The sequence below is a fragment of the Rhodamnia argentea genome, chromosome 9, assembly GCF_020921035.1.
Source record: "Rhodamnia argentea isolate NSW1041297 chromosome 9, ASM2092103v1, whole genome shotgun sequence".
In the NCBI taxonomy this organism is placed as follows: Eukaryota; Viridiplantae; Streptophyta; class Magnoliopsida; order Myrtales; family Myrtaceae; genus Rhodamnia; species Rhodamnia argentea.
The window spans coordinates 16207596-16221184 of NC_063158.1; the positions used below are offsets into that span (position 1 = coordinate 16207596).

The 13589-nt window shown below is 41.6% G+C and overlaps 2 protein-coding genes across 4 annotated transcripts; one reads left to right on the forward strand and one right to left on the reverse strand.

Moving 5' to 3' along the window:
• Nucleotides 1-4021: 4021 nt before the first annotated feature.
• Nucleotides 4022-4825, forward strand: LOC115726022 (uclacyanin-3-like). The gene is made up of 2 exons (XM_030655727.1): nt 4022-4166; nt 4560-4825. Exons 1-2 carry the CDS (start codon nt 4022-4024, stop codon nt 4823-4825), a joined length of 411 nt encoding a protein of 136 aa, XP_030511587.1.
• A 4390-nt stretch (nt 4826-9215) lies between these two features.
• On the reverse strand, nt 9216-13359 carry LOC115754888 (protein BASIC PENTACYSTEINE6). 3 transcript variants are annotated; one of them, XM_030694059.2, is made up of 5 exons: nt 13243-13359; nt 12592-12720; nt 11221-11339; nt 10722-10901; nt 9216-10597 (listed from the first exon to the last, which is right to left on the reverse strand). In XM_030694059.2, the coding sequence occupies exons 4-5, from the start codon at nt 10788-10790 to the stop codon at nt 9695-9697; spliced, it is 972 nt and encodes a 323-aa protein (XP_030549919.1). In that variant the 5' UTR covers nt 10791-10901; nt 11221-11339; nt 12592-12720; nt 13243-13359; the 3' UTR covers nt 9216-9694. The 3 variants fall into 3 exon arrangements, with proteins under 3 accessions (XP_030549919.1, XP_048141281.1, XP_030549920.1); XM_048285324.1 differs by having other exon boundaries at nt 10722-10893; nt 12592-13328; XM_030694060.2 differs by lacking the exons at nt 12592-12720; nt 13243-13359 and having other exon boundaries at nt 11221-11361.
• Between the last annotated feature and the right edge of the window lie 230 nt (nt 13360-13589).

Sequence of the window (13589 nt, forward strand, 5' to 3'; positions counted from 1 at the left end):
CGTCGAGGTGATGAATTTCTTCCCCACCACCGGTGAGGATTTTGCAAAGGCGTGAGGTCATTAGTTCGACCCAAAATAATGAGGATGCGCTTGTCAATGTGAATAACTTGGTTAATCCTATTCTAACGCCCTTGAATCAAAATGTCCAACAAAATATAACCTTGCCAGACATAGAGAATGCGCAGCCAGTTGGACCAATACCTTAAGGCGATAGCGAAAGGCCTGTCGGGATGGTACTCTAACCTAATGTATAGGATACATCCCTTACAGACCCGACGTTATAATCGACAATCAATCTAGACCGCCATCTCCACCTACGGGGCAGGGCGGTCAAGGCCCGCAGAAGAAGCTGTTATTCAGCCTAGATAATCCAGGGTACATTCCCCTAAGGCCTAATCAAAACAATCAAGATATACCACCATGCCCACCTTGGGGACAACATGGTCGAGCAGTCACTTAGCAAGATCCCCATGATGTCCAACTGATAGTTGATCTTGTTGTACAACGCGTGGGGGTACGACGGGAGAGTCGTTAGGCCCGCGTATAGAAAGTCACATTCAGAGTGGGTTGATACAATACCTTATTCAAGCGGTTATAAAATTCCAGACTTCACTCTCTTTACTGGCGAAGATGTCGACAATAAAACATATTAGTCGACTTCCTGCTCAACGCGGCGATGTAGCTCATATAGACATTTGGAGTTTAGGTTACTTCCTTTACAGTTATTAAAGACTGTCGTAGCTTGATATGCCACTCCACGGGCCAATTTGATTCAGAATATGGAGCGAATTGGAAACGAAATTTCATGTCCAATTCTCTAGATCAGCTCTTGATGTGATTATTGAAGATTTGACCAGTATCAAACAATGCAATTATGAGCAGGCGGACAAGTATATCGCTTGATTCCAGAAATCGAGAAATCGGTGTCTTGTTTCTCTTCTGGAAAAAGTTTTACCGAATTAACCGTCCAATAATTATTATTTTTTTCCAGTTAATGACAAGGGCGACTAGACATGAGAATCTCTAAAAAGAAGGAGATAAAAGGTCATATAAAGGCTATAAACATGATATGGCTTAGGTGGAGAGTTACAAATCTGAGGAAGAGTTAGATCAATGGGAAAATGCTGAGATTGTTGTGGCTAAGATGGCCATCGATAAACCATATGTTTGTCAAGCGTTAAAGCCAGCCAGGGTTAAAGAAAAGTTTACAAAAAACCCTCACGGCTAAAGCAAAGGATACTCAGTTTTTCTCATTCGATGTAAACACAATGGATGGAATTTTTGACTTGCTCTTGAAAGATGGCCTAATAAAATTAACCGGATGCCAAACTATACTAAGCTAGTAAGAATTGGCGAATAAAAAAAATATTGTAAATGGCACCGCTCATGGAGCCATAATATTGTCCAATGTACCGTTATCTAAAAAAAAATGTACAAGAAGCGATTCATCAAAGTAAAATCAAGTTTGCCGAGGGAAAACTCTTGGGGAGATAGATGCCGATTTTCTCAAATGACAGGGGATGATATCAGCTTGATTTAAAAGGGAAGAAACCGCAATAGCTGAAATTGTGTGCTCGATGTAAACATGAAGTGGGTCAAAACTCTTACACCCGACCTAAAGAAAAGGTACAGCTCCATTGATCAGACGAATCGTCCTAAAGTGTTAGATCGAGTTGTCTTCCCCTAGGGAGCAACCTACGAAGAAGAAATCATCCAAAGCAAACATGAAGCAGAGATCCTACCATAGGCATGCTTGGTGAATCTAGTGGCAAATTTGACTATTACGTCTGCTGTGCAGCCCCAAGACCTTATTTCAATGTAAAGGATATCGTTCCCAGTGGATTGGGTAAAGAGTTCTGTGATCCCCCTCCTGGAAGGGTCGACAGGTCATGATCATCTCATCACCGAGTCAAATAGCCATTGAGAAACCCTAATCTTAGTCTCTCTTCTCTGTTCCATTACCGCGCCTTGTTCTGGAATCGCTCGATCTCCTCCCAAATTGCACGCTCACTACTGCTCAATGGCCGACTATGCCACTGCTTCGGCTCCTCTCATGAAAGTCTGCATCCAAAGAGAAGACACTGTGAGTCCCATCTCGATGATGGCATTTCTGGTCTATGGCCTTTTGTTTGCCATTCCATACCCTAATCTGCATTTTCCTTTCTGTTTTATTCTTTATGTTGCTTTGTATTTTGCTTATTGGGGTTTGTTTTGGTGTTTACAGCGATGTGCGACAAGGGTAGTTGTGTCAGGATTCTGGGTTTTTGAGGCTATACGCGAGTTTGACTGTAGGCTAGCGCTCGTCCAGCTTTTGTTTGGCTGAGAATGGGAACGATCAAATTCAGAAACTCAGAATGCTCCATTTTGGGGGGTTTCCTTATTGGCGAATGCATCATTTGACTGATCTTTCTAACTTTATCTTGTGACCAGGGGCGCAACGATTAAAAAAGAAAGAAAAAATCCACACCAAGCCAAGCCAAACAGAACCGGCTTTTCGGTTCGAGTCATATTCGGTTCGGTTCGCTATTTGAGATTTGGAACGGATCATGCACTCACTCTAACCTTTTGATTTGGGTTTTCAGGAAATCCCAACTAAACCAAATCGATATTGTTGACATTCCTAACCAAACCTACGCCAATCATAACTTGGTTGGCATAACCATGAAATCTTTCGAGTGATACAATATCTTGCTTAATATGGTCGATGCTTCGCAAAACCAATATCTTTATCAAAATGACCTTATTATCTATTTTGGTCAATTTTAGGAGGCTGCGAAAAAAAATTCGGATAAGATAAGGTTCTTGGCTACGATGGAGGCATCTCCATAGAACCGTTTAAGCGAGCAAAGCCATCAATTGGTGGAAGCTTGCGTGGGAACAAATGGTTGCGTGGCTTCAGCGTATTATATCTATGCCGGCACTACTTGCCTCATATTCTAACATTCAACACGTCGACATCGTAGGGTTTCGTTTGTCAATAACTCTATCGTCCCTTTTTCCCAACAAGCATGAAAATTGTCCGCACCAACATTTTAATAGAGAAAGTCTTTCGTTGTCCCCGAATCAGTCCGTCGGCTTGGAGACCAGAACGTCGACAAGTATGGGCACGAGTTGTCTTTACTCATATGGAAAATGGGGAGATGTGATGAACTATTCTGTCAAAATGTGATTGTGAGATTATATGACAATCGGTCGTTGGCATATTAACTAAGAACCTTAGAATCTTAATCGCGCAGAATGAGCATCCTCCATTGTCGATACTCAAGTCTTCTTTAGTGTACCCTGATTTATTTGGTCGGCTGTAAAACCTTCAGTACAATAGCCTTTTTTCGTCAACTAGCCCTCAATTGCTGACTTCAAAGAAAAGCGACGACTGGAGTTGTAGGAAAAAAAAAGTTTCCTATTTTGAAACAACTTGAGTATGGAACTCCTTTCAAACTAGGATTACTCAAAGGGAAATGCTTCCCTGACAGTTTGTGAGTAATATCGGTTATTTCTAACTATAAATTTACGCATCATCAATACATGTTTTGCATAAAATACTTATTAATTGAAAAATCTAGGGTAAAAAATAATAACAATCTTGTCGGACTAGAGGTTTTCTTACTTAAATCCTTTTTTTCCATTTTTTTATGTCCCTTAATAGAGAAGAAAAGATGGGGATATGATAGGAATATGTTTATGTAACAGTTTTTTATATACTTGATATTAACAGCATGTTGTGAGCCATAAAAAACAGATAACAAATAGTTAAAAAAAATATTGTAGAGTCTACTCTTTCAAGAATTTGCGATCCTCAACACATTGTTATTCTCACAGTTGTAGAAAAGGCTGCTATGCTAGTAAAGTCCATATGAATATCCGGTCATTGCTCCTCCGGGAGCGGAGATTTCCTAAACTACCCCCGGCCATGGCAATCTCTATATAAGTGGGGGACTAGTTGGCAACTCAACTCATGCACATCTCTCTCTCTCTCCCTCTCTCTGTTTCTGCTCCATCGAAATTTGCTTCAAACATGAAGATGGCCACTGGTGCTCTACTTGTTCTTCTGCTTGTGGCCACTCCGGTGGCCTATGGTGCGGTGCACACCCTCACAGGTTGGTGCACTCGGGGCGACCATCAGATCTGGGCTGATGGCGAAAAGTTCCTCGTCAACAATACCCTCGGTAATGAGCTTATACAGTCGTCCATCAGAACATCATTGCCTAATCTAATTCTTAACCGGGAAGTTTTTCATCTCCTAAGACCAGATAATCCTCGTCGGTCGACGACAGAGTTGCGCAATTAGCACGTGCACGACCTGACCCACCGATGTCTTAAAATTAGAGCATCGTATTGGATTGATTGTGCATGATACCGTGTCTTCATGTCACTATCATACATGAATGTGGCGGTGGTTTAGACTGACGTTTTGAATGAATAAAAAGGCGAATATGGAAAGAAGAAATAGAAAGAATATATGCTGAAAAACTTTCTTAGTCAACCTGTCTTTAACTTTCATGCTAGTATGTTAAGCACTGACCGCATACACAAACCTGACTACGATCCACTTGTTTTAGTGTTCGAGAACGAGGAAGGGCACAAGGTGGACATGGTGAACAGAGAAGATTACGAGAGCTGCAGGAGAGGCAATGCTCTGACATCCTCCGTCGGAGGCGAGACAACCATTGCTCTGAGCATGCCGGGCACGATCTACTTCATGTGCCCGTCGTCCGGCCTTTGCAAAAAAGGCATGAAGATGGCGATCCATGTTGAGGAAGTTGCCACTACAGCTAACGCCGCCACAAATAGGCCCTGCCGGTTTTGTTGCCCTCCCCTCTGTTGATTTGTGGAAGAGTCTCCGTCTGTTACCATTTGGAGACGTGGTTCATGCGTAACTTGGGCAGCCCTTCATCATTGAAATAAAGTTACTTCTGTGTCTGGTTTAAGACTCTCACTTGAGTATCAGTAATCACTTTTAAAACTTAGTACTAAAGGATGAAAAGCGACGAGTGGAGCTTTATGAAGCAAGCAACAGAGTAGCTTACGCCTTGCTAACGACATAAGTCAAGACAAAGCTAGCTACGATGTTTGACTTTTCTAGTAAATATATTATAATTCGAGGCGCGTAGGATTAAGATGAGACATATAAAGAGTCGGTTTAAGACCTTAACAAGAAGTAGAGGCATTTCAGAAGCACAGAAGAAGTCCAAGAAGAAGTGACGGGTAAGGAACACAGAAGCATAAGCTTAGTGTACCTAACTGCTTGTCTAGAGAGGAAAAGCGGAAAATCCCACAAAGGTTTTACTTTCATTGATCTTTAAGTCGATCTTTTCCTAAGAGGAAATAGTTTGATAATAATTAGGAAGTAACTCGGTGAAACCGTGACGATTAGAATGATTTAGCCAGTCAGTCTCGTGAATATATCCTTCAAGCTGTGTTATCATTTCCGGTATTCCACGGAATAAAATATTTTCCTTCTTTTCCATGAACTTAGATTGGCATATTCATACCTTCATTTAAGATAATTCGATCACAAGCAGAAGAAAATTGATTTCCTAGGAATACATCGGTTCCCATTAGATAAAAAAAGAGAAAGACAGAACCACACAAATACAATTACAAATACAAATACAAATACAAATACAGATACAGGAATGGGCAAAACTGGAAATTGCGAGGGTATCTAACAAAATATTCCCGATTTTTGACGATGTTAAGGGACGTCGGCCGGATTCTTTCCCAAAAGTGAGAGTTGATTCCTTTTTTGACCCAAACAGTAAGGTTGACTTTTGGTGGATAAGGACTTGACCAAGGAAACCAGAAGAAATGTGCCACTTCGTAAGTTTTGCCAAGATTTGGGATGTTCTTGCACAAAGGCCCCTTTTGGTTCAGCATTAGAAATGAGCATTGAGACTTTAAAATTCCTTGGCCAAATGCAAATGGTGTTTGGCTACTTTTTTAACTCACTTTGGGGGATGCAATTACATCTCAAATGCTTTCCAAAGTCCTTAGAGGTACTTTGAGTTAAAGGACTTTTGGAAAATACAACTATTTTTTTTTATTTTAACTTTGTCACCTTCGCTTGCAGCCACTCGCCACCCGCCCGCTGGACCCCTCCAAGAGCCGGGCCCCCCAGCCATCGCCCGCTCGCCGGCCGCCCCCTGTCGCCCGCCGGCCTCGGCCGCCCACCCCCCCGCCGCAACCGGCCCGGCCTCCCGTCGCCCGCCACCACCACCCACCCCCCGCCCTTGACCGCCGCTTTTTTTCAAAATGTAAAAATACTTTACAAAGTTCATTTTTCACCAAACAACATTTACGTCAAAATTGCTTTCCAAATGTGTTTTTAAAATACACTTTACCAAACACTATTTGCATTTTGAAAAAGGCCTTTAGCCTAAAGATATTTGCATTTTCTCAAAGTCCCTTCGCCAAATACTAAACCAAACAGGGCCAAAACAAACGTAAAAGAACAGTGCATGTTAATATGAAATGCAAAGTGAAGACCCCTAAAGAATTAATAATCTAATAAACTTGGAATAAGGACGTCAATTACTCAGAAAAAATTACCGAAAAAAACATGGACCTTGCATTTTCGCCACTTCGGTCATACTCCTTTTAATTTGATTAATTTAGTCATAAACCTTTTGACAATTTGTCAACATCGTCTATCCAGCCAATTTTGGCAAGAGATCATTGACGTGGATCCCGATCGTCTAACATCGCACCGCCATTCGTGACGTGGACAATTTTTGTAATTCTTTAAAAAAAATTAACTTTTAAATTTTTTTCCTTTTTTATTACGGCATGCAAGGGCTGCCTAGGGCCCGACGACCTTCACAGGCCATTAGTCGAGAGCCCGCAAGCCCTCCCTACCAGCTAGTGAGGGTCATGGCCCTCACCGACCATGGGCAAGGGCTACGACCCTTGCTAGATCTAGGTGAGGCTGAGGACTCAGCCCTCTCCAAAACCGGCAAAAAGGAACAAAATAGACAAACAATTTAGAGAAAGTTTTAAAAAAAAATTATCCACGTTAGCGTCGATACACCACGTAGAACGGCCGGTGTTGACTTGACCATCACAACATTTGTCAGTAATAACCGAAAGGACTATATTGGCAAATTGTAAAAAAAGTTGAAAACTAAATTGGCATTAGTACAGTAGGTTTATGATTTTTTTGATAATTTTTCCCAATTTACTCACATGGAAGTTGAAATGTTATACTCAACGTACGGATGCTTGTACATCGAGTTATGTGGATACATAAAAATGTAAGTATATATATAGGCGTTATATATTCATTAATGATATTATTTGTGATAGGTTTTCGTTGTATTTGATATGTAGTATATACTTTGATATGTATATACTGAAAGAAGGAAGAAAAGCAAATTATATATATATATATATTGGCGAGGGGTGCTCACATGACCATTGACCGGTCAAATTGACCAGGTTTGACCCAAGAAAATGGTCCTTTTCTAGACGGTGGAATTTGAAGAGACGGCGGCGTTTTGATTGCAATTCGGCGGTGCCAAAGAAGGGTACAACGGCTGGACGAGTTTAATCTCTTGTTAATGTAAACTTTCTTATAGTTTAATTTCAGTCTACAATAGATTCGAGGAAGATAGAGAAAGGGTTGCGCCAAAATTCCTCTTGCGTCACATTTTCTTCTTCTTCAAAATCATGCTACTTTCACGCATCGTTCTCTAGATTTGAGTTCCATAGTTGAAGAACGTATTGAAGTAAACCACGTGCTCTTGTGAGTTGTGAGGCATTGTATCTTAGGGACAGTGTTTCCACTTAATCCATCTGCGTCGTAGCCGGGGAAAAAAACACTATGTTGTTCAACTTGAGTTTTATGACCTTTCATTATCAATCATTCCGACAACAGAAAGAAAAACGAAGAGACAAACAGTAAATGTTATTCATAACGATGAGAATAACGATATTTTTTACTCGAAATTCTTACTTATAATCAGGCATTAGGGGAGTGAACAAATAATGAGAGATCGCTTCGTAATGTTGTTGGGACGAGATTTGTTCCCATGAGTTGCTCTTCGAGTTCAAACTCTCCATCGCTTCTCGATTCTCAAGTTCCCAGCTCGATAGATGATTATTTGTCGGTGCTCTCCATACATGCGATGGGACGCCGGTGGCTGCGTGGTTCGATCGAGCAAGACCAACATCGTCAGCAATCAACAGAGCGGCCTGGTGATGACGTGAGGAGCAATTAAGCAACGACCTTGGCCATCTATCGAAGGTAATTTTGCAAACATCTGTTCTTTTTCGTTTATTTATTTCGGACAACTGTTCGGCCATTTCTCGTGCTTTTTTCTTTCCGTGGGTTTGGGTTGGGTCTAGGCCATCCAAATTGTTTGGCAAACAAATGGGCCAATGTAAGTTACATGGGTGGATTTCGGTCTAACCCATTATTGACCCACTCAAGACCCCACCCAAACCCACTCATTTGTCGCCTCTAGTTAATAGGAGAAAAGATTAGTAACTAGAGATAATTACATAATGGTCTCTAACTTTTGGCCCGATGTGTAATGTTTTCATTCTACTTTTAATATTTTCAATGTGATCTCTAGAATTCTGGTAAATGTTTAATATAATCCGTAGGTTATATGAAAATATTTAATGTTATCCTTATATTAATTCAAGTTCGGGAACAACTTTGTACATTTTCGTAGAATACATCAACTAGATTGAACATTTATAAAAAAAAATTTGGGACTATATTCAACAAATAAAAAGTTCATGGATTATTTGTGTCATTTTTCCCATTAATTAACACAACACATTAATGCAAAAAACCCTCTATAATGTACATGAGACATATATAATTATAGATATTACGTATACGATTAGTTGATTTGTGAAATGGAAAATTCTACATCCACTAAGAATGTGATGCGCAAAAGGCATATCTCTGCTTATTGCGAAAATCGTCCTTCTAAGTTCATTTTCTTTGGCACCTCCAAAACAACAAAGCAAAAAATGGCCCTCATGTCCTGCTAGTCCTCATGTCAAGGCAAAGACGGACATCCAAAGGTGTCTCTGGCTCAAGGAGAGCTCCTACACGGATGACTGCATCCAGTCTCGGGGCTAGCACATAAGCTGAGCCAATTTGGAACATGGAATAACCGCCTTTTCAAGGTTTAAGTCGCGGGTAATTCCACTGTCTGATTGTGCAGATAGTCGAGTCGCCGCTCATACCCTTAACTAAAAAGCAACCAAAACCGCCAAAACCAAATTCGTCAGATGGTTTGACAGATTGCAGTCCAACACTTTCTATTCCAAAGTTACAGCAAAACCATAATTCAACTCTTTATAGTTATCTTACAACTACAGAGCAAATTTTACAACTACAGAGCAAATTTTGCATGCCTAAGAAATATTTGGGGGCACAAGGGGACACACCGCCTCTTCAGCCGTCATTACAAGGATCCTGTTTCATGAAGGGCAAGAGAAGTGAAGAGAAGCTTTACAATCATACAGTGCCCCCACAGAGACTCCTTCTAACTTGTTACACAATCAACTATTTCCTATCTCTGCGGTCCCCTAACCATTGTTGCGCTTCACGCTGGTGGCTACCAATAATTACTGAATGCTGACATAACATTACGAGAAAGACCAAGGGATTGTACCTCCTATTCACCAGTTGTGCCACCATTTTATTCCTCCTGCAAATTGGAGACTTTACTAACAGCTACTTAATGGTGATGTAACGGTTCGTTCCGTGCTTGGCCCAATTGTCCTTTAGATCCACTGGACTTGAGAGGTCATAGCCTTCTGCTGCAAGGCGGCTCAGCAGCTTGCCAAAAGCACTTCCGCTCATTTTCCTGCCACCAACTCGAGCATGGCGCTTGTTTGGCACAGCTGGCAGGGGATACATAGAGATGGTGGTTGTGCAACACGAAGACTGCCAACCCCCATTGCCCCATTTATAGCATTGCCTTGCAATTCCAGTGCATGAGCACACAGGGGAAGGCATGGTCGAATCGTCAAAAGCTACCTGGTTCAGCCCTAGGTCCTGACCCTTCCAGTCAGACTTAGGCACTCCAAATGGCTTGTTATAACCATCATCTCCATTCAAGAGCTTATTCAGGTCATCGGTTTCCCTCTTAACCTTCTTAGGAGTTTTTGGAGCTTTCTTACTAGTTGACATTGCCTTGGCCTCTTTCGTCCGTTTCGTCTGCCGTGATCTTGTTGCCTCAGATGCAACCGGGGATATAGGGAGGGCATCACTTGTGTGCATATCTCTGGTGCTGTAAGCAGCTTCGCCCATGCTGGACACATGATGCACTTGCTGCTGTGTATGGTGCATGTGCTTCACACCTCGAGAAATCTGACATCCTGGGGGACATGAGGAAATGTTACCACTAGTTAAGGAGTTTTCTCGATACTGAAGAGTTGCAATGGCGTTGTCTCGTTCCAAAAAAGCATTATTTCTTTCAGCAATAGCAATATCTCTTTGATGAATCGCTATGTCCCGCTCTGCAATTGCTGCCTTCTTTTCAGAAAGGGCTAAATTCCTTTCTTGAATAGCTGCATCTCTCTCAGCCATAATACCCATTATCTGCTTCATTGAAGGCTGATGTTGCATCAACCACTGCAATGCAGAGGGGATAACTGTTATTAGACATGCAAAGGCCGGTTCTTTTTTTTTTTTTTTTTTTTGGGTAGAGGACCCTATTCATTATAAAAGAGGCGTCATGAAGGTTTGTTTTGAATACCTGGCTCTGAGCACTTTTATACTGATCTGTTTTGTGTCTTCCATTTTCGCGATGCCCACCATCATCCATGTCAGACTCAGGTTTATCGACAAGTTAAAGGAATACTCCAGCAGCCCAGCCCCAAGTCCAGTCGGTCAATCAACTTAATCTAAATAGCTTCAGAGGCAGCAGGCTCCATATCTCAAAATGGAAAGCAGAAACTGTTAATGTGTTGCAAAACTGGGAAGAACAAGAGTCTACTAAAAGATTAACAGCATGGACACCACCCACACGGACATCCCTCGATATATGAAAACAGACATGATGGAAATTGCAAACCCAGTCTTGGAGATAATTACTGTAAGAAGTAGGGAAAGCGTGAAAAAATGTCCAGGAAAAAAGAACCCCACATTCAACACCACCCATTTTTCCTGTATTATAAAGGATATCACTAATAATTAAACACAGCAAATACTACGTGAAAATGTGATTTGCACTGGATGGCTTTTTGAATTTGTACCTTCCACTGTTTCTTCCATTCCCATTTTACAAGGGGATAATGATGGCCCACGCCAAAAATGCCGTTCATGCCAAAACAGTGGTTCTAACGATAAACCAAGCTACATCAGTCAACAGAACCTGATGAAACAAGCACCAAGCCAAGCTTATAAGCTCTCAAAGGCAGTCAAAGAAAATGCCGCTAATTTCTGGTAAGAAACACTGTCATAAGATCAGTACTTGAACCAAAAAATAGAAAGAAGAGAGACTCAGAAGTAGACTGAACTAACAACATGGTTAATCATCAGAATTGAACAAACAGAATTCAGAGAGAAATTCCAAACTTTGCTCACATGAGACAGATCTCCATAATGTCACCTGGAGATCAGCGGAAGAACTAGCGCAGCCTCTATGCTAGTAAGCTTTGCATAAGGGCATGTCGCCACATAAGACAAGAGGAAGTTCTACTCCAGAGGAAGTCATTCGAAACAAATATGATGCATATGAACTTTTCACTTAAGATGTATAAGCAGGAGTATCTACGACAGCCAGGAGCAAGAGGAGTATTCGACATAAGGACATCAAAAAACAACTCTAACAGAACCCAACCATCTTCCAGAACAAGGAGAGTCACTGCCTAAGATGCCAAACAGACACAAAGAAAGCCACTAAGCTAATCTAATTATGACCTTATCCTCAGAGTTCAATATCATCGTGCATTCATAAAACGGTAGCTAGTATCACTACACCAGTATTATCAGCACAAAATGAGACATTACTTTTGTGCATACAAAACAGATATGTGAATGCTAAGATTATATAAGCACAAAGCAATTATACATGCCTTGTTATGTATACAATGTGATCTCTCATCTTCTTTCTTCAGTGCTTAAGAATCTTAAAATCAATTTTAATAGTTAATTCAATATGGAAAGACTTCACCTTATACATATATATACAGAGAATACACTATTTAAATCAGCATCGGTATCTTCGGACTCTTTGTACTTCTTTCAAAATAGCCAAGAGCCTAAACTCGAGTCCTGGGCTAATAAGAACCCTATTCCATAAAATACTATGCTATTAGAAAGCAAAATTCAAGAACTGATCACCGTAAGAGAGCGCAAGAAGGACAAAACAGAGGAAAAACAAAAGAAAATATCAGAATTTCCAAGTTATTATTTGCAGATATTGTATTCTCGCCACCATCTTTTCACTCTGACTTGAAAAAGCGCACTGAGGTGAACGAGGCTGCCCTGACTAACAACACAGAAACGATAAATGGACTATCCCAGAGTGATACATGGTGACTTTTAACACTAAAACAAAAATTCATGTAGCCGCAGTTTCATTGGCTATTATTGCGGTTTTTGTCGTTGAGAAAGGACTTTACCTGCAGTTGGTTAAATGTAAATTCAGGCACTGTCTGGGAAGCTGTGTTTTGTACAGCCGCAGGTCGCTTCCTACTCAGCAGGACACCCCCCTCTCCTCCAAAGCATGCCTCAATTTCGTTTAATAAAGCCTTCACAGCAGCCATATTCAACCAAAAGTTCTATGTTAAATCATGGTAATAAACTCCACATTAAGCCATGGAAACACACAAACCACCTGGTCACCAAGGTTCTCTAGCATAGTAAAAAGCTATTCGAGGTAGTCTAGAAGTAGAAAGTGCCACTCAAAAGCGGTAAAGAATCAATGGAACGAAAATCATAGCCATTGCAAAATTCTTGTTCTGCACTCGACAAAAGACCTAAAGAGCTCGACCAAACTACGAGAAGAACAGGAAGCGACAAAAGCCAAAAATCGGAAATCGAATCTACGACAAAAACACAACAACAGCCTCAAGGAAAAAACCAGACGAAGAAAAGCACTAGAAATCCAAAGAGCACGAGTCCCATCAAAGCTAGCTCCAATCCGACACTACCAATAGATTAAGAGACAACTAAGACCGAGCCATCGCCAAACTCGCCGTGGGGATGCGAGTCGCGAAATTCCGCGCGATTGCCCCGAAGGCGAAAGCATCGAGCAAAGAGCAGAGAAGCACCAGAGAAATCGAAGGACTCGCGGAGACCGCCGGCCGAAGCCGAGGCAAGAAACAGAGCAGAGAAAACCCTAACTCGCGATTGGGAGAAGAATTGCCGAGTTCAGAGAGAGCTTTACCCCGCGATGGCGACGAAGAGAGCGAGAGATAGAGGGAGAGAGAGAGAGTCAGAGCTGACCGAGTGAGTGCTCTATGGATGACACAGAGAATCACCAGACTTTCCACAACCCCTTCGGGGGATGAGTTCCCCGGTGGGGCCCACCCCTAGCAGCCGTAAGATGATCTCGTCCGTCGATCCTTTTCTTTCCCCCACCCGGTAACCTGGAGAGCCGGTTGATGGTTTTTACAGC